Source organism: Triticum urartu, chromosome 5 (genome assembly GCF_003073215.2).
Source record: "Triticum urartu cultivar G1812 chromosome 5, Tu2.1, whole genome shotgun sequence".
In the NCBI taxonomy this organism is placed as follows: domain Eukaryota; kingdom Viridiplantae; phylum Streptophyta; class Magnoliopsida; order Poales; family Poaceae; genus Triticum; species Triticum urartu.
Window position 1 is genome coordinate 532,950,058 of NC_053026.1, and position 18,471 is coordinate 532,968,528.

Consider the following 18,471-nt stretch of genomic DNA (forward strand, 5'->3'; position numbering starts at 1 on the left):
GCGGGGGGGGGGGGGGGGGGGGGGGGGTTCGGTAACCCTCCGGCACTTCGGTTTTCTCCGAAATCACCCGGAACACTTCCGGTGTCCGAATATAGCCGTCCAATATATCAATCTTTATGTCTCGACCATTTTGAGACTCCTCGTCATGTCCGTGATAACATCTGGGGCTCCGAACTACCTTCAGTACATCAAAACACATAAACTCATAATAACGATCATCACCGAACGTTAAGCATGCGGACCATACGGGTTCAAGAACTATGTAGACATGACCGAGACACGTCTCCGGTCAATAACCAATAGCGGAACCTGGATGTTCATATTGGCTCCCACATATTCTACGAATATCTTTATCGGTAAAACCGCATAACGGTATACATTGTTCCCTTTGTCATCGGTATGTTACTTGCCCGAGATTCGATCGTCGGTATCGCAATACCTAGTTCAATCTTGTTACCAGCAAGTCTCTTTACTCGTTCCGTAATGCATCATCCCGCAACTAACTCATTAGTCACATTGCTTGCAAGGCTTATATTGATGTGCATCACTGAGATGGCACAGAGATACCTCTCCGACAATCGGAGTGGCAAATCCTAATCTCGATCTATGCCAACTCAACAAACACCATCGGGGACACCTGTAGAGCACCTTTATAATCACCCAGTTACGTTGTGACGTTTGGTAGCACACAAAGTGTTCCTCCGGTATTCGGGAGTTGCATGATCTCATAGTCATAGGAACATGTATAAGTTATGGAGAAAGCAATATCAACAAACTAAACGATCATTGTGCTAAGCTAACAGAATGGGTCAAGTCAATCACATCATTCTCTAATGATGTGATCCCCTTAATCAAATGACAACTCATGTCTATGGTTAGGAAACATAACCATCATTGATTCAACGAGCTAGTCAAGTAGAGGCATACTAGTGACATTCTGTTTCTCTATGTATGCACACATGTACTAAGTTTCCGGTTAATACAATTCTAGCATGAATAATAAACATTTATCATGATATAAGGAAATATAAATAACAATTTTATTATTGCCTCTAGGGCATATTTCCTTCAGGGAGTCCTAGTAGGATTTCCCACACCTGGCGCGCCTCCTTAGGGCCGGCCACCTCTTCCCTCCCCTCCTTTATATACGTGGCCAGGGGGCACCCCATAGACACATAAGTTGATTGCTTTTAGCCGTGTGCGGTGCCCCCCTCCACCATAATCCACATCGATCATATCGTCGTAGTGCTTAGGCGAAGCCCTGCGCCGGTAGCTTCATCATCACCGTCATCACGCCGTCGTGCTGACGAAGCTCTCCCTCGACACTCAGCTGGATCAAGAGTTCGTGGGACGTCACCGAGCTAAACGTGTGCAGATCATGGAGGTGCCGTACTTTCGGTGCTAGGATCGGTTGGATCATGAAGACGTTCAACTACATCAACCATGTTTTCATAACGCTTCCGCTTACGGTCTACGAGGGTACATGGACAACACTCTTCCCTCCTGTTGCTATGCATCACCTAGATAGATCTTGCGTGTGCGTAGATTTTTTTTTGAAATTACCGTGTTCCCCAACAGAGGTGAGATTGGAGATAAATCAGATAGGTATAACATTGAGATACATCTTTTGCATTTCCCTTGGTCCTCAACATTTCAACTCGTACTAAAAACCGGTGTGGCCGGAGTGGTAGCCGCGATCACCACTACCACCACGGCCACCGCTTCCGCCCAAAAAAACTCCGGCGCTGTCATAACCTTCAGCCTGGTCGCCTTGGTTAGCTCTGACAACACCATTGGTGTCTGTCTACCCCGCCTCTTCGCCATAGCGGTGACATTCCACCCCTTCGCTCTGGTACGTGAGGGTACCCTACTCTCATTACGACGGTGCAATCATCGCGACTGTAGTGCATGACCCGCAATCACCGAAGATCGATGCAACATAACCCCTGCCAAAAAGGATGCAACATAACCTTTGTTGCAAAAAAAAATCTGCAACACAACCTTTGTTATAAATATTTTCTGCAACATAACCTCTGTTGCAAAAAAAGTTCTGTACCACAACGTATGTTGCAAAAGTGAAGGACGACTCAGCACCATAGTTGTGCCAAATCTGACGACTCGTGAGGCAGCGGATCTTCTAAAAAGATTCATCTGTCGACGCGTAGCAGTCCCCAATAAATACACAAAAGGTACATAAGATCTCACATGGACACTTCAATATAGTTTATATAAACATATATTCTTTGATCACTACTTTCTAGCTAATATTGTTCATACGTCTAAATTTATCGATGGTTGTCCAATATTATAAATACCACCTTCAACGGCACTCCCTTCACTTTTTGGTCAAGGCCCTCCATCCCGTCGCAGCTCCTTATGTAGTACTTGCAGATTTGAAAACCGCGTGGACCTTATCAGTCGTAGGCATAATAGACAGCTTTTCATGGCGGAAGGGAAGTAGGTTGAACAAATCCGGGTTGCGGATGATTGTTATTCCCTTCGTCTCATAATGTAAGATGTTTTTGCAAGCTCAAGCTGCAAAAACGTATTGTATTATGGGACGGGGGGAAGTAGTTACTTTATTTAGTTTTGCAGGTTGAGTAGTTACTTATTCGAAAAAAACACATTAGTTACTTCTTTGAAATTTGAATATAGAAACATGGTGTGGGAAAGGGAAGTCAATCAATCAAAAAAGGGAAAAAGGGAAACAAGGAGACAAAGTGCACATGTAAGCATTGAGAGAGTTTTCTATGTGGATCCATCGTGCTGCCGTATGGCATTGCCTTGTTTGGCCTTTGCCTTGGTGCGAGGCATATGTATGTCCATGGTCGAACACGGTTTTGCTTGCCTGCCCTAGGCGTGAAGGAGAGGTGAGCTTCTCGGAAGCTGCCTGGGAGAAGAAACTCAAGGCCGGCCCCACGCGCAGAGTGTACGAACCAACCGAGCCAGAGCAAGCTCGCCCTCGCTCACTTCACTCTCACTGACCGAGAGTGAGAGCGAGAGCGAGAAAGAAACCACCTTGGCGGCGGCGGGGCCTACGCGCTCGTGCTCCTGCCGGCCCTGCTCCTCCTCCCCGCATAAATCCCCCAAAACCCCGGCCCGCCGGCCGGCCGCGTGGTGGCTCTCATCTCCTCTAGCTCAGCCAGCGCGCAATGCAGAACTTTTTTGGGTGGCTCGCGCACGGCGGCGCCGTCCAGCTCCCGCGGGCCAGCCATCCGGTCGTCCACCCCGCTCCGCCGCCTCCCGTTCCGGATGCTGCGGCACAGGCGCAGCCGCAGGGACAGGGCCCGCCCCCGCCCCCGGCTCCGGCTCCAGCTCCACCTCCGGCGGCAGAGGGAGAGATACAGCCGGTGGCCCCGGCTGCGGCGGCAGAGGGACAGGGGCAGGCGGTGGCCCCGGCTCCGGCTCCGGCTGCGGCGGCGGAGGTGGAGGGCGCGAACGCGAACGCGCCGCCGCCCGGGGTGGTGATGGTGGACCTGATGGGGGCGCCGGGGACGCGCTGGGGGCTCGGCACCCGCCTCGCGCAGGCGCTCCTCGCGGCCGCCGCCATCGGCTTCATGGCCTCCACCGACGACTTCAACGAGGTCACCGCCTTCCGGTCAGTGCTCCCTCCCACTCCGCATCTTCTTTCTCCCCCCAACCCCCCTAGGGTCTCGATCCACGGCCCGGCTGCCATTTCTTCTTTAGCTCTGAAAGCAGATCGATCCCTCGTTGGGGATTTTGGAACAGATGCCCTGTGAGCTGGGGTTTTCTCATTTTCATTTTCAGCTAAGAAAGAATTCAGGGGTTCATCCATATTAGCTGGCCAAATTTGTAGACTCTGTCTGCTCACCTGTTAGTAGTACTTCTGCACATGGTTGAAATTGGGATGATTTTTATCTTCCCTTGAACGCCTTTTGATCTTAGTACCATAGAGTAACAAAATTGGGATGATTTTAGGTTCAGGGTTCCTGTTGACACATACTAGCAAGCATGAACAGGGAATTTTAGCATCATGCCAATTCACCAAACAAGAACCACTTCTTAAACTTAGTTGTACAACACCATGCCATCTAAAATGGACTAGGCAGTGATCAGGACTAGCAAGTAAGAGTACTATTTTCTTTTTTTGTAAAGTGCTGATTACTACTAAGTAGTATTTCACATCCAAGCTGAAGGAATCATACAAGCACGTATTCCAACTTGCAAATAGCGCGGAGTTTCCACTATAAGTTATTATTGGGTGCTTTCTTAATCCTCCAAAGACAGATGCTCGTATCTGTTCGCAGCATTTCGATACTTTTACGCCCTTTGATTTGGCTCAGCATCCTGAAAGAGGCAATGCAATTAGCTGTTGACACGGCCATGTTCTCTGGTATCAACTCAGCTGTCTTCTTGGATACAGCAATGAGCTTGAGCCTTCTTTCTTTTTTGCTCCCTAGTTTGATGCTTGCATGCCTAGTTTCCTGGGCATTCGCTACAGAGCATTTCAGTGGGCATGCTGATAAGTTTGCTTCACACTCAACCATTCTGGTTATGGATATTCGGAATAGTGTGATTGTAATGGTCAATCGTGTATTGTGCATACATACATATCGTGCATCCAGTGTTTTATGATTAGTCTGACATCCTGAAAGAGGCAATGCAAATCAGATGGTGACATACTCATGTTCTCTGTGATATCATCTCAGCTGTCTTCATTCGATTCGCCGATAGGTTTTGTTAGCATTCTGGCTGTCGGAATTCAGAACAGTGTGATTAATGAACACTGACAAAATATATTCATACTACTTGGAGGAGACCATATTAAGAGCAACATTTAGCCAGTGTTGGGGATAGCATTGACAACCACACGAAACAAAAGTAGCATGCAGTGTATTTTATCTTATTTCTTTGATGCAATTAGATATTGTTTTTCACTTAGGATGTTGCTTTCAGAACTTGGAACAGGGGATCGATTACTAAACTCACTGTTCTTCTTTTGAGCAGCCTCCTCGTAACAGCAGAGGCCTTGCAATGCCTGTGGAGCCTCGCTCTGGCCGCCGTTGACGTCTACGCACTTCTTGTCAAGCGCGCCTTCCGGACTCCTCGAGCTACCACCATATATTCCATTGGGGACTGGGTAAGTCACACATTTTCTCAGGCACCTCAAAGCAAACAGCCATCTGTTGTTCCCTGTGGAATCCCTACACTAAAAATGTTCCACATACATGAACAAGCAAAGTATCTTCTCATGTTCATCTGCAGGTCACGGGAGCACTGACCTTCGCTGCAGCGAGCGGATCGGCAGGCATCACCGTTCTCATCAACGACGACCTGATGATGTGCTCGGAGAACCACTGCCCGAGCTTCATGGCCTCCACCTCCATGGCTTTCTTCACCTGGTTCGCGATCGCGCCGTCCTGCCTCTTTAACCTCATGACAGCGGTGTACCGAGTGCAGAGGGCGTAGTTTGTGGGGCTGTTTTAACGAACTAGGTGGCACGTCTAATTATATAACTGTACTCATGACCGAGATGCGATGGACGGATGCGCGTCGAATAGCGTATATTATCGACATTTCTGTAGTAATTAGGTAGTAGCTTTGATGCTCGGAAGGGTGGTTGTGAAGCTCTGCATTTTATTTTCAGCAGTGTATGCATGTATGCCTTCTTATTATGTGAGGCTGGGCTGGTGGTTGTGAACTGGAGATGAACTAACTGATAGAGCTCAAGGTTGGTTATGATATGCTATTCTATCCGACTCTATTTCGTGTTTTTGTTCGATCTCTGGATCTTAGGCCCGGAGATTACTTGTGTAGCGCCATTGTCGCTTACAAGTGCCAGATTATCAGTTTATTCAGTAGGCCCTTGGTTCTTCTTCTAAATAGAAATCCCCAAGTATGTTAGTCCCCATTGGTCAGAGTCTTTTCTCAGGATGTTAATGCCAGTAGATGTTGATGCCAGTAGATGGGATCAAGTTTCAGCTGAAAACGATTTTACATGGCTTTTGCTGCTGTGATGATGAAGGGGAGCCTTGGCGCAGTGGTACTGAAAACAGCCTTTTGCGAAAATGCAGCAAAATGCTGCATACAAAAGATCCAAAGTAGTCGGATCCTTTTCCGGATCCCGCACAAGCGGGATCTACATGCATCGGTCTGCCTTTTTTTTTTTGGTGCTTTGATGATCCGAACAAAATGGAATCTGAAGGCTAACATACCGGTTAATGACAACCCGACTTCCGCAATGAAGCTGAGACCCAAAGCGTTCTTACTCGGTCAAGGAAATCTGCTGGTATGATGAAGAAAAAGCACAATTTGTTACATAGGTTTCGGTTCATGAATTCAATCCAAGGCAGCACAATGTAAGAAGGCTACCTACTGTGGTTTCTGCTTCTGTCAGAAGCTTCCCCTGCAGGTACATTTGTAGAGAAGATGCATTAGGGCATCTCCAAGGGCAACCCGTGAAAAAAAAAACTCGGATCCATTCGCAGACAGGGAGGAACTAGCCAACCAACAGCTAGCCGCATATATTTTCACAACAACTCAAACTAACCGGACGAAATTCGTGCAAACACGGTCGGATTTCATGCAAACTCGACCAGATTTCATACAAACCGAAGGCAAATTGTCACATTTTGGAAAAAAAATAACTAAAAAGTTAAAACTATGTGCACGTATGGTCGCGCAAAGCTTCACTCCCACGACACGTATACACTACACTAGTCTAGGACCAGCCGCGGCGGATCCCTTCGTCACCGGACTGCCGGGAGTCCCGGAGGCATATTCTTCCCTCGTATCTTCCCCATGTCCGGCTGCGCCGCTCATCGGAGTGTCGTGAAGAGGGTGCTTCAGCCGGAGGGGAAGGGTGCTTCCGTGGACGCCCAGGCCAGGATGGTCTAAGATAAACAAGAAACCGGGCACGTCACCGGCTGTGCAAGCCGGCGACGCGTCGGCGGTGGCCTTCCTGGGACCCAAGTAATGACGGGCTCCCGCGTTCTACTTCCCTCGAAGTCTCCAGTGGACGTGGAAGTGGATGCGCTGGCCACCGACTCATCGATCTCCTCTACGCACCCGCCTTCTTTCTTTGTCTACATGGCGTGGCTATGCGCGCGTCGACAGTAGATGGCGCGGTCGTAGGTACTGGAGGAGCGGCTGCGCCGGCCTGCAGCAACTCGCCACTCCTCCGCGAGCTGGCTTGGAGTGGCGAGTTGCTGAATCAAGCGCCGGATTGGAGCGACAACTTGCTCCTTTGACCTAGGGGAGGGAGGTGAAGCAGCAAGCTGCCTCGCTTGTATCCGCCGGGCTCGGCTGGCCATCATGCCGGCTTTTATGTCAGAGAAAGTCTCTTCCTGCCCGTCGGATGCCATCGAAAGGGTGGAGAAAATGATGAAGAAGGAGATGGGGGAGCGGCGTAGGGGTGTGCTTCTTGCCCAACGCATGCCATCGTTTAAATAGAGGGAGGACTGGAGGAGCTCGGTCGGCGTTGCGTTTAATGCCGGCCTGCTTATGAACGGACGTGTGGCCGAAGTAGGTTTCTCGGCTTCAACACGAGGTTAATGGAAATGACGGATGCAGTGAAAGGTCGCGTCTGCCCTGAGCCGTCTTCAACGCGGAGCGGCACGCTCTGCAGCGGCATGAATGCGGGCAGCTAGCGCCGGGTGGGAGCGCGCACGGAAGGGGCGAGGATTTTTTTGGTGGGCCAAGGCGATAAGAAGCGGTCTTGGAAGTGGTCCGGACTCCTGCAAACCTCCCCTACTTTTCTCTCCAATTTACGAGAGAAATCGCGTCTGGACCGCTTCGCGGGCCGATACAGATCGGTTTTAAATGGCTTTCGCGGTCCGAACAGCCCGATCCAAACAGTTGCGGGAGATTTATGGGTCTGTTTGGAGATGCCCTTACAATGGCAAAAGGTATACAGCAAAACCAAAATGGCATGAAGAATCATCACGAGCGACCGGTCAAATCCCTTAACTGGTCTGTTCTAAAACCTAGGAGGGTTGTCGGGATTCTTGAAACCTCTTGCATTAGACTTGCTTCCCTTTTCCGGTAATACACGAACGGCCCACTTACTAATAACATTCCAGCCATGAAGACCTGCAGAGGACATAGCTTTGGTATTCAGAGTCTTGGATAACTGAGAAGATGTTGATCAATGAAAACTGAGAAGATGTTGATCAATATGTTGATCAATGGAGACCTGCAAGATGTTGATCAATGAAAACTGAGAAGAAAGAACGTTATCAACAATTGTGATGTGATTAGTAAGAATCATGTAAGTTGGTTGACAAAAAGAACATATTGTTGGTTTTCCTTTTTTTTTAAGAACACAAGACTTTATTCAATCAAAATAACTATTGAGGGACGGAGATCACTTACCAGCCCAACAGGCAACATCAGCAGCCTTAGGCCCAGCCCACCACTAGTGATCATCCCCTACCTAGGTCACCACCACCACTGTACGACGCCCCATCTAGAGCTCCACGTCGACGACGTCCATGTTTTGATAGCATGAACAGGCCCTGTTGGCCTATTTAAGGCGCCCCATCATGAGCTCGTAATCCTAGCCTGCATTCGTTTCTCTCCTCCAATGTAGGCTCATCTCCCTCCGATTCCTTCTCCTCCCACAAGCAAGAGTTTCCCCTCGGGCTCCTCCTCTTTCGTTTTCATGCACACACGCAACAAGCACTGCTTGGTCGCACCACCAACACGCTCAAAAGAGGCCGAGCCCATGCACACCTCACACCGAGGCTCCTCCGCACCTCCTCGGCGTTTGGGGGTCCAAATGCTAAAAGAATAATCTAATCCCTCCTCAGCAAGTTCTCTTCACAAATTGATCCCAGGCTGGGGGGGGGGGGGGGGGGGGGGCACAGCCCCCCAACAATGCATTTTCTCTCTGTTTTCTCATTGTCCGTCTTCACTCTTGCAGATGGAGCTCACTAGTAACTACTCCCTTCGTTCCAAAATAGATGACCCAACTTTATACTAAAATTAGTATAAAATTGGATCATCTATTTTAGAACGGAGGGAGTAGAAGAGTTTCTGGCTCATGTTGACCAGAAGAGTTCTAAGACCTCTCTTCTCTTGTTGTCTTGCAGATCTATGGAGACGACGATTGGCATGAAGAGGACTTTTGGGCAGTGCTTGGGCTGCATATGATATACGTCCTCATCAAGCAGGCAGTGGGTGTTCCTCTGAGGTTCATCTACTTCAACTTGAAGGACGATCCGTCGTTTGGAGGAGTGGATGTCCGAGCGGGAGAACCACATCCAACAGCTGCAGGCCTAGCATGGGGCTGCCCTGCTGGCGCTGCAAAGGGAGCATGCCATGCAGGGTCATGTCGCGAGCAATAATCCTACATCTACGTAAGGCCTACGAAGACTAATGTAAACTGCCTAACTAATTAACTTCGGCCCCCCCTAATTTTCAGGTGGGTGGGGCCCCTTCCTCCCCCTTCTCCAATACTAATTAGCCACGTTGCACTTTACGTAAAACACGTAACATTATTTACGTAAGTGTAGCATTGCTCTGTTGCGAGACTGGAGGCAGCGCTCGCGGCCTACCAGGCGCGGACACGGGGAGCTACTTCCTTTGCCGGTAAGTTTGGAATCTCTCCATTCCTTTGTTTGATCAGTTTTTGTCACATTTTATCAATCAGGCTCATATATATGTGTGCTTGACAAGTAAATAATAAATACAAAGCAATGTTATTTGCATGCACAAGCAACTTGATGAGTTTTTGTCACATTTTATCAATCAGGCTCATATATGCGTGCTTGACAGGCAAATAATAAATACATGCACAAGCAACAAAAAATGCATTGATGGAACGTGTTAGTGCTAGCACGTGACTTGTGGACGATATCTATCATTTTTAAGAAGTTGCTCCCCACTACAAGACATTCTCTCAACATGTAGGTTATCCACCTCAGCTTTGTGCCATGTCAGCAATTTTTCACCCACTCATGCATTCCATCTGATCTCTCTCTTACTCTCAGGTGTGAACCGATTTTTCTCTCCATCGGCAGAATAAGAACGATCTTTCCCATGCATCCACGTTGGCCACTAAGCGTCTATCAATGCAACCATTTTAATACCGACCATCACGTGTGTTCATTGGAGTCATTTCCCCTTCCATTGGAAGCATGTCTTCTCCTCTTCCAATCTCTCCTTGATATAACTGTGGATCAACCTGTTCGAGCCGAGCGCCCGCTGCCCCATGTGCGTCGAGTTGTTTGCGTCCATCATCTTGGGAAGCTCCCGGGGACCTTCACACCTAACTGACGACTGTCGCTTAATCCTTGCCGATGTAGACGGCCTCAAGCTCGTGGTGGTCGGATTTGTTCTTCCCAATTGCAGCCAAGCACCGCGACGTTTATCTGGTGTGCCGCTGACCCGAGCTTTTTTTTTCGTGTGTTCCGTAGTCCCCGTTGTCTTCCTGCCGAGGTTCTGCCGGCGTCCGGTACAGGCACGCGCACACTCCTGTCCAAGAAGTGGAAGAACCAGGCCTAGCGGAAAGGAAAAACACCGATACACCTATGTTCTTTTCTCCTTGAGTATGTGGCAGGCATCGGAGAGCAATTTGCAGACAGGGCGGCCGTAGACGCCAGGCTCCGACTCATCACCGTTGTCGAAGCACTCGAGGAGGACGCCGACGCGAGTGGCATGCATGACGTGGTCGTCGAAGAGGCTGGCGAGGCCTGCACGAAGGAGCCGATCAAGGAACGGCCGGGGCAGAGCACCTACAGCGGCGCGTGGACGAAGCTCGAGCCAGGCGGACCTTCCCAACCGTGGCGCTGCTCCCAAACAAGGAAGCCGAAAGGGAGGAGCATTGGCAGGCGCCCCCTAGCCAGCGGCAGAGAAGGAAGGGCGGCTCCGTGGCAAGGGCGCGTCAGCACTTGCGCGCGGCGGCGCAAGAGATCGCAACGCTCGCCAGGATCTCCATCAGCCTCACCAGCGAGAGCGCTACGCTTGCTTGCATATCACTACTATTACGTCGTCCGTGTATGTCGTCGCTGGTACTAGCATGCGCATGCATGCATGATTAGTTCCTTGCTAATTACCCTAAGCTACGTAGCCAATGGACCCTAGCTAAGAGATAGATGCATATCATACAAACTTAGCTACGAATCTAATTGGTATACTCAAGAAAAATATGTGAAATTCTTGCCTCCTCTAACCAAGAAACGTTAAGCAATCTAACTAAGACATGTTTCAATTTCTTTTGTCATGAATTTTCCTCCATTGGTTTATTTCCATTTGTACTGAATTTTCTTTCTTCCTTGCAAAAATAAAACTTCTTTACCACTATCTATTTTTTGGTTATTACTACTATTAAATATTTGTAACACAATTTTATTGAATTTAACTTCTATCATTGTGTGTTAAAAAAAACCCTGCAGCAACGCGGGGGTATCATCTAGTTTTACAAGTACACACACCTTTTTTAGGGGTAAGCCCATGTCGCATATTGACATGCACATGGCCGGACGGTTTGGTATAGCTAATTGGTTGGCTATTGCCATCCTTATTATCCAACCAGAGGGTCAAGACATACGTGAGCAGCACACATGAACCACCAAATATATGCATGGCGTGGTCATTATCTGCCGGGAGTCAGCTACATATAAGGCCATCCTTGTCCGTTTAACAGATCAGGACGTGCAGCTTCGCTCGCTCGCTAGCACCTCGCAGCGCCTGGGCGCTCCCTAGACTTCTCATCGTTTACCGTCTTGGCCTGGCCTGGTCTGGCAGCACGTCCACGTGTACATGCATGGCGTCAGGCTCCTCTCTGCGGCGGCGCTGGTCACGCCGCTGCCGGCGGGCCAACTCCCCGCCTTGCTGTCACCAACAGCCACCGCCGTCTCCCACCACCAGTACTACAACCCGCGAAGCCGCCATGGGTCGGCCGTCGCCGTGCCCAAAGCCAGTCGCGCCAGCGGCCGCACCTCGGCCGGAAAACTCGACCACCGTACCGGTGACGGTTCCTCTAGCGGGGACGAAGCCAGGTGCTTGGTGAAATGCCTCGCTCGCCGTGTCTGCCCGCCAGGTGCTTGGTGAAATGCCCACGACGGAATGTGGAAGGGTGAACATTGTAACGGACATGAGCGTGGCAAATTCCTTCGTTAATACGTACTCCCTCCGTCCGAAAAAAATTGTAACAAACAAAAGATCGATTGATTCAGGCTTAATGTCCTTTGGGATCACCTTGCCGTATATTTATATTGCATGGATCGATCAGAGATCGGTTACATGATAGGACACGACAGAGATCATATACAGACTAGGAAACGGCTCAAGGCCCGTATACAACATGGACTCTACGTCGTGTACACATACTATTCTAACACATCCCCTCAATCATAACTTGTATAAGTTAAGATTGCGCTTGAATACTTCTAACTGTCTAGTAGCAAGTGCTTTCGTGAAGCCATCCGCTACCTGGTCGCCGGAGGGAATGAATATGATCTCAAGAAGCTTGTCTGCAACTCTCTCTCTAACAAAGTGATAATCAATCTCAATATGTTTAGTCCAAGCATGAAATATTGGGTTAGCCGAGAGATATGTTGCTCCAAGATTGTCACACCACAGACATGCTGCCCTAGGACGATTGACTCTGAGCTTCTTGAGAAGTGTTTGGATCCAAATGATCTCAGACGTTGCATTGGCTAGGGATTTGTACTCCGCTTCAGTGCTTGACCTTGACACCGTTGCCTGCTTTCATGCACTCTAAGAAACAAGATTTTCACCAAAATATACAGCAAAACCATCGGTGGATCTACGATCATCAGGACTACCAGCCCAATCTGCATCTGAGAAGGCACTGACAAAAGTAGACTTGGAATTTGTAATTTTTAGTCCTACTCCAACCGTACCCCTAACATATCGCAGAATTCTCTTAACTGCAGTCCAATGTACGCTAGTGGGTGAATGAAAAAACTGACAAACTTTGTTCACAGCAAAAGCAATATCTGGTCTTGTCAAGGTCAAGTACTGCAATGCTCCCACTATACTTCTATATCTGGTTCCATCATCATCACTCAGCCGTCACCATCTTCAATTGATAATTTTTCTGAAGCTGAGAGTGGTGTATCCGATGGCTTGCAGTGTTGCATCGCAACTCGCTTCAGAAGGTCATTAGCATATTTCTCTTGTGTCAGCAATATCCCATTATCTTTCCTTTTCACCTCAATGCCAAGAAAATAATGGAGATTTCCCAAATCTTTAAGAGCAAAATCACGTTGCAGATCTTTGAGCAAGGCGCTAACTGCAGAATCGGACGAACTTGTGACTATGATGTCATCCACATAAATAAGAAGATACATTGTAATCCCACCTTGATTTATGAAGAACAATGACGTGTCCGCCCGTGAAGAGGAAAATCCTAGAGCCATTAGTTTTGAGCTGAGTCTAGAAAACCATGCTCGAGGAGCCTGTTTCAGGCCATAGAGAGCTTTATCCAATTTACATACATGTTGTCTCCTAGTCGGATCTTCATACCCTGGAGGTTGCCTCATATACACAGTCTCTTCTAGAACACCATGGAGAAACGCGTTCTTCACATCTAGTTGACGAAGACTCCAATTGTTGGACACAGCTACGGCAAGAATCAACCGAATTGTTGCTGCTTTCACAACTGGACTAAATGTGTCTTCATAATCAATCCCATATCTTTGTTTGAATCCTTTTGCAACCAGTCGTGCTTTGTATCTGTCAATCTCTCCATCAGCTTTCCTTTTTATTTTGTAGACCCACTTGCAATCTATAATATTTGCACCCTTCTGAGCACGAACAAGGTGCCAAGTATTATTTTTCATCAATGCCGAATATTCCTCATCCATAGCTTCCTTCCAATTTTTATCATGAAAAGCTTCGGTGATACTGCTTGGTTCACCTGTCGTGCACACATTGCACCACCTAACTCGTCCATCTGTAATTACCTTGGGTCTGAAAATATTGTTGCGTGAACGTGTAACAGCAGTTGTACAGGTTGGACAATTTCCTGGACAGAAGAAGCCATGGAAGATCCAACCTCTTCATCCGAGGAGGACTGATCAGCGCATGATTCTGAGGGCATACGTGCAGGAGATGCACCTGCCCCACGATTCTCATGCATGGGCATGCTCGGTTGGGCATGGGATGGGCTGGCCCCATGCACAATATGCGGCTGCTGGTGACTGGGCATGGGCGCCTGGTTTTCCAGCCTACCTGCAGAGAGATAGGATCCCGCAGCTGCAGGTTCTGCAGGCGCGCGCGATCCCGACGCTGTAGGTTCAGACGCGCGCGATCTCGCCGGTGATCCCCTGCAGTCTACCTCGCTCTCCGTGCCATGTGCTCTACACATAAAATCATTGCCACCGGAGACACTTTGCATCAAATTTTGCTGACGTTTTTCCTGTTCATTAGTACTGTCAACACAACCATCAGGTTCATTAGTAGGATTAGTCACATGAGCATGCAAATCATCACCCCCTTGATCAGTACTCGTAGGATTTTGAAGGTTAGAAGGTAAAAGAAGAATCTCGGCTCTAAGACGGGCTCCGGCATTGGGATGAAGTTGGGCAAAAGGGAAAACATATTCATCAAAAATGACATCATGGGAGATATATATATACGGCCAGAGGAAATATCAAGACACTTGTATCCTTTGTGTTTGTTACTATAGCCTAGGAAAGCACACCGAATAGAGCGGAAAGCTAATTTTCGAGTGTTATATGGTCGAAGATTGGGCCAACATGCACAACCAAAAACGCGAAGAGAAGAATAATCAGGTTTTTCATCAAAGAGTCGTTCAAGGGGAGAAAGCATATTGATGACCCGACTAGGAACACGATTAATAAGATAGACAGCGGAAAGAAATGCTTCATCCCAGAACTTAAGAGGCATAGAGGCATGAGCAAGCAATGCAAGTCCAACCTCAACAATATGACGATGCTTTCTCTCGACGGAACCGTTTTGTTGATGTGCATGTGGACATGAAACATGATGAGTAATGCCGATACGTTGAAAAAAGGAGTTGAGTTTGTGATACTCACCACCCCAGTCAGTCTGCATAGCTATGATTTTGGTGTTAAAAAGTTGCTCAACTAAATGTTGAAAATCATGAAAGCATTGAAACACATCGGACTTGTTCCGTAAGAGATATATTCAGGTAAATTTATTATAATCATCGATGAAGCTTACATAATACTTATTTCTACTAACAGACTCGGGTGCTTGACCCCAAACATCAGAAAATACTAGCACTAAAGGAGCACTAGATATACTTGAAGACCTAGGATACGGAAGTTGATGACTTTTAGCCTTTTGACAAGAATCACACACGGACTCACTAGTAGACTCAACGGAACATGGTAAATTATACTTCTTAAGGACTTATTGGACTATTGGAGAGGCCGGATGACCAAGTCGATCATGCCATCTTGTTAGAGACGTCCTTGAAGCACCAAAAACTTGAATACTGGAGGAAGGAGGTGAGCGAGGCGATTTCAATGGATAAAGACCACGCTCACATGGGCCGTGCAGAAGAATTTCCTTCGTTGTTGGGTCCTTAACGAAAAAAGAACGAGGGTGAGTTTCCACAATAGTATTGTTATCAGAAGCAAAATGACTAGCAGAAACTAGGCTTTTGGTGGCTTGGGGAACATGAAGTATGTCGTTAAGATGAAAATTTCGAGTATGATCAAAAGAATTAACGACTGCATGACTGATGTGACTAATAGGCATACCTGCACCGTTAGCTATATGAACTTGTTCAGGACCGTTGAGCGAGTACGTGTTGTTAGCTTGTCGAGCTCCCCTGTAATATGATCAGTTGCTTCGGTATCAAAGTACCAATTTGAGTCAACTCCATATGAAGTAGTGGCTGCTCCACCACATCTCTCTTCAGTGACATATAATTTGGGTCAAAACGATACCAGCACTTATGAGCTGGATGGCCAACCTTACCACAAATCTGGCAAGTAGGCCTTTCACCTTGGGGAAGGTTCGCTCCTCCTGCTGGTCCTGGTCGTCCTCCACCGCGATTATTGTGGGGGTAGCTGTTGTTCCCGTGGTTGTAGTTGTTGCCGTAGCCACCGCGGTGCCCGCCACCATTGTTTTTGCCTCCACGATTTCCTTTGCCATGTCCTCCTCGTGCAGCAAGATTTGCCGACGAATTATACTGCTGTGACCCAGAATTTTGTGACTCCAGGCGCCCTTCAAAGACAATGAACTGAGCATAAATTTCACTCAAGGAATAGGCATCGGTTCTAGCGGCAATGGATGAGACAAAACGATTATATTCTGCATCCAATCCAGCAAGGATTTGAGAGATGAGATCATCGTATTCCATCTTCTTTCCTGCTGCTGTAAGTTCGTCCGCAATGCCCCGCATCTTCGTGAAGTACGCGGTGGCGGTCATCTCGTTCTTCCGAGTGCCAGCGAACAGGGTCCGAAGTTGGATAATTCGTGACCGAGAGGCAGAGGAGTACATCTCCTCAAGGGCTGACCAGACCTGTGCGGATGTCTTCATGGAGACGACTTGAGTCAGAACTTCACGCGACAGAGAGGTCAGTAGCGAGCCAAGAACCTGCTGATCTTGGGCTATCCAGCGAGTGTACTCGGGGTTGGGCACCGTCTCGGTGCCAGATTTGTCGGCCTTCTGGACTTCAAGAGTCTTGGCCGGAGCTTCGAGCGTTCTGTCGAGATATCCATCTAGCTGTGCGCCACGGATCGGGGGCAGGACCGTCGCCTTCCAAAGAAGGAAGTTGTCGCGCCCAAGCTTCTCGCGGGAGTTGTCGCCGAGGGTCGTCACGGGCTGGGCAGTTGAGGAAGAAGCTCCTGAGGATACGCTGAAGGGAACGAGAGACATTTAGATGCGATGAAGAAGAGAAGGCTCTGATACCATGTAACGAACAAGAGATCGATTGATTCAGGCTTAATGTCCCTTGGGATCACCTTGCCGTATATTTATATTGCATGGATCGATCAGAGATCGGTTACATGATAGGACACGACAGAGATCATATACAGACTAGGAAACGGCTCAAGGCCCGTATACAACATGGACTCTACGTCCTGTACACATACTATTCTAACAAAACTTATCAAAGCTTGTTCTTCAAATGGATGTATCTAGCAATAACTTGATGCTAGATATATCTATTTGAGGGACAAGCTTTTTCGGACGGAGGGAGTAGCCATTAAGCTTGCATGAAGTGCACGCTCAAGTGGACAACCTCTGGGCTGCAGTTCCCTTCATAAATAACAAATCCTTGATGTGGCAACAAGGAAGGGCCTTCTCCACAAGGTTCGAGGGAGAGGGGTCATGGTGCGAACCTCTCGATATGCGGATGATGCGGCTGTGTTTGTAGCGCTGATCAAAAGAGATGTGAACAACCTTGCGGCCATTCTGCGAGGTTTTGGTGAAGTCACCGGCCTATGCACCAACTTCCGTAAAAGCTCGATGGTCCCCGTTCGGTGCGGCAACCTTGACTTGGGCCATATCACACAAGGGCTACCGGCTATCAAGGCTTCCTTTCCGCTCCGCTACTTGGGACTCCCGCTATCTATGTGGAAGCTGAAGCTCGCCGATCTACAATTTTTTGTCGATAAAGTGGCAAGCAGACTGACTAGATATGACGGCCAAAACATCACCACCATTGCCCGTGCGGCCCTTGTTAAGTCAGTCCTCGCTTCCCAAGTGATCTACTTCATCATGCCACTTGTCATACAACCCACCATTCTGCAAAACATCGACAAGCTTGAGCGGGCCTTCCTATGGTCGGGGTTGGATACGACATCCGGGGCAAAGTGCAAGGTTAATTGGGATGTTGTCAGCCGCCCGCTCACCTATGGTGGACTTGGGGTCCTCAACAACAACAAGTTCGCGTGGGCGTTGCATTTGAGGTGGCCTTGGTACGAGTGGAAGGATCCCACAAAGTTGTCGGCCGGGAGTGGGAACTCGTGTGATGAGGAAGACCTCAACTTTTTCTACGCCTGTACCACCATCACGGTCGGGAACAATGCGAAGACTCCATTTTGGGACTCCCCTTGGCTCCTTGACCGCAAGCCCAAGGACATTGCTCCGCTCATTTATGAGACTTCCTCCCGGAAGCACTGGAAGGTACGGGAGGCCCTCAAGGATAACGCGTGGATCCTCAAAATCAGGCCGCCCACATCGGTTTCCATCGAGCATGTTGCACAATTCTTCACCCTTTGGATGCTACCGCACGAGGTGCACCTGGATGAGCTCACTGAGGATGACATCCTATGGAAGCACACGGAATTTGGGCACTACTCCGCGACCTCCGCTTACAGGGCACAGTTTTTGGGCTTGGTCCTCTCCCCCATGGACCAAATGGTTTGGAAGGCTTGGGCCCCACCGAAAGTCAAGTTCTTTGCTTGGCTCGCACTTCAGGATAGGATCTGGACTGCTGACAGATTGGAGAAGCGAGGATGGCCTAACTGTGGCCCTTGCCCCTTGTGCCAACGGGTGCAGGAATATGGCCCTCATCTTTTCTTCAGATGCCGCTT

The 18,471-nt window shown here is 48.6% G+C and overlaps 1 protein-coding gene and 1 non-coding gene across 2 annotated transcripts; one reads left to right on the forward strand and one right to left on the reverse strand.

Annotated features, from left to right (window-relative positions):
• The first annotated feature begins 2,919 nt into the window (after positions 1-2,919).
• On the forward strand, positions 2,920-5,725 carry LOC125510434 (CASP-like protein 5A3). Its single transcript, XM_048675609.1, has 3 exons — positions 2,920-3,598; positions 4,969-5,101; positions 5,227-5,725. Exons 1-3 carry the CDS (start codon positions 3,153-3,155, stop codon positions 5,428-5,430), a joined length of 783 nt encoding a protein of 260 aa, XP_048531566.1. The 5' UTR covers positions 2,920-3,152; the 3' UTR covers positions 5,431-5,725.
• Positions 5,726-16,162: 10,437 nt separating this feature from the next.
• On the reverse strand, positions 16,163-16,291 carry LOC125511799. The gene has a single exon (XR_007285125.1). It is a non-coding gene; the product is annotated as a small nucleolar RNA Z247 (small nucleolar RNA).
• Between the last annotated feature and the right edge of the window lie 2,180 nt (positions 16,292-18,471).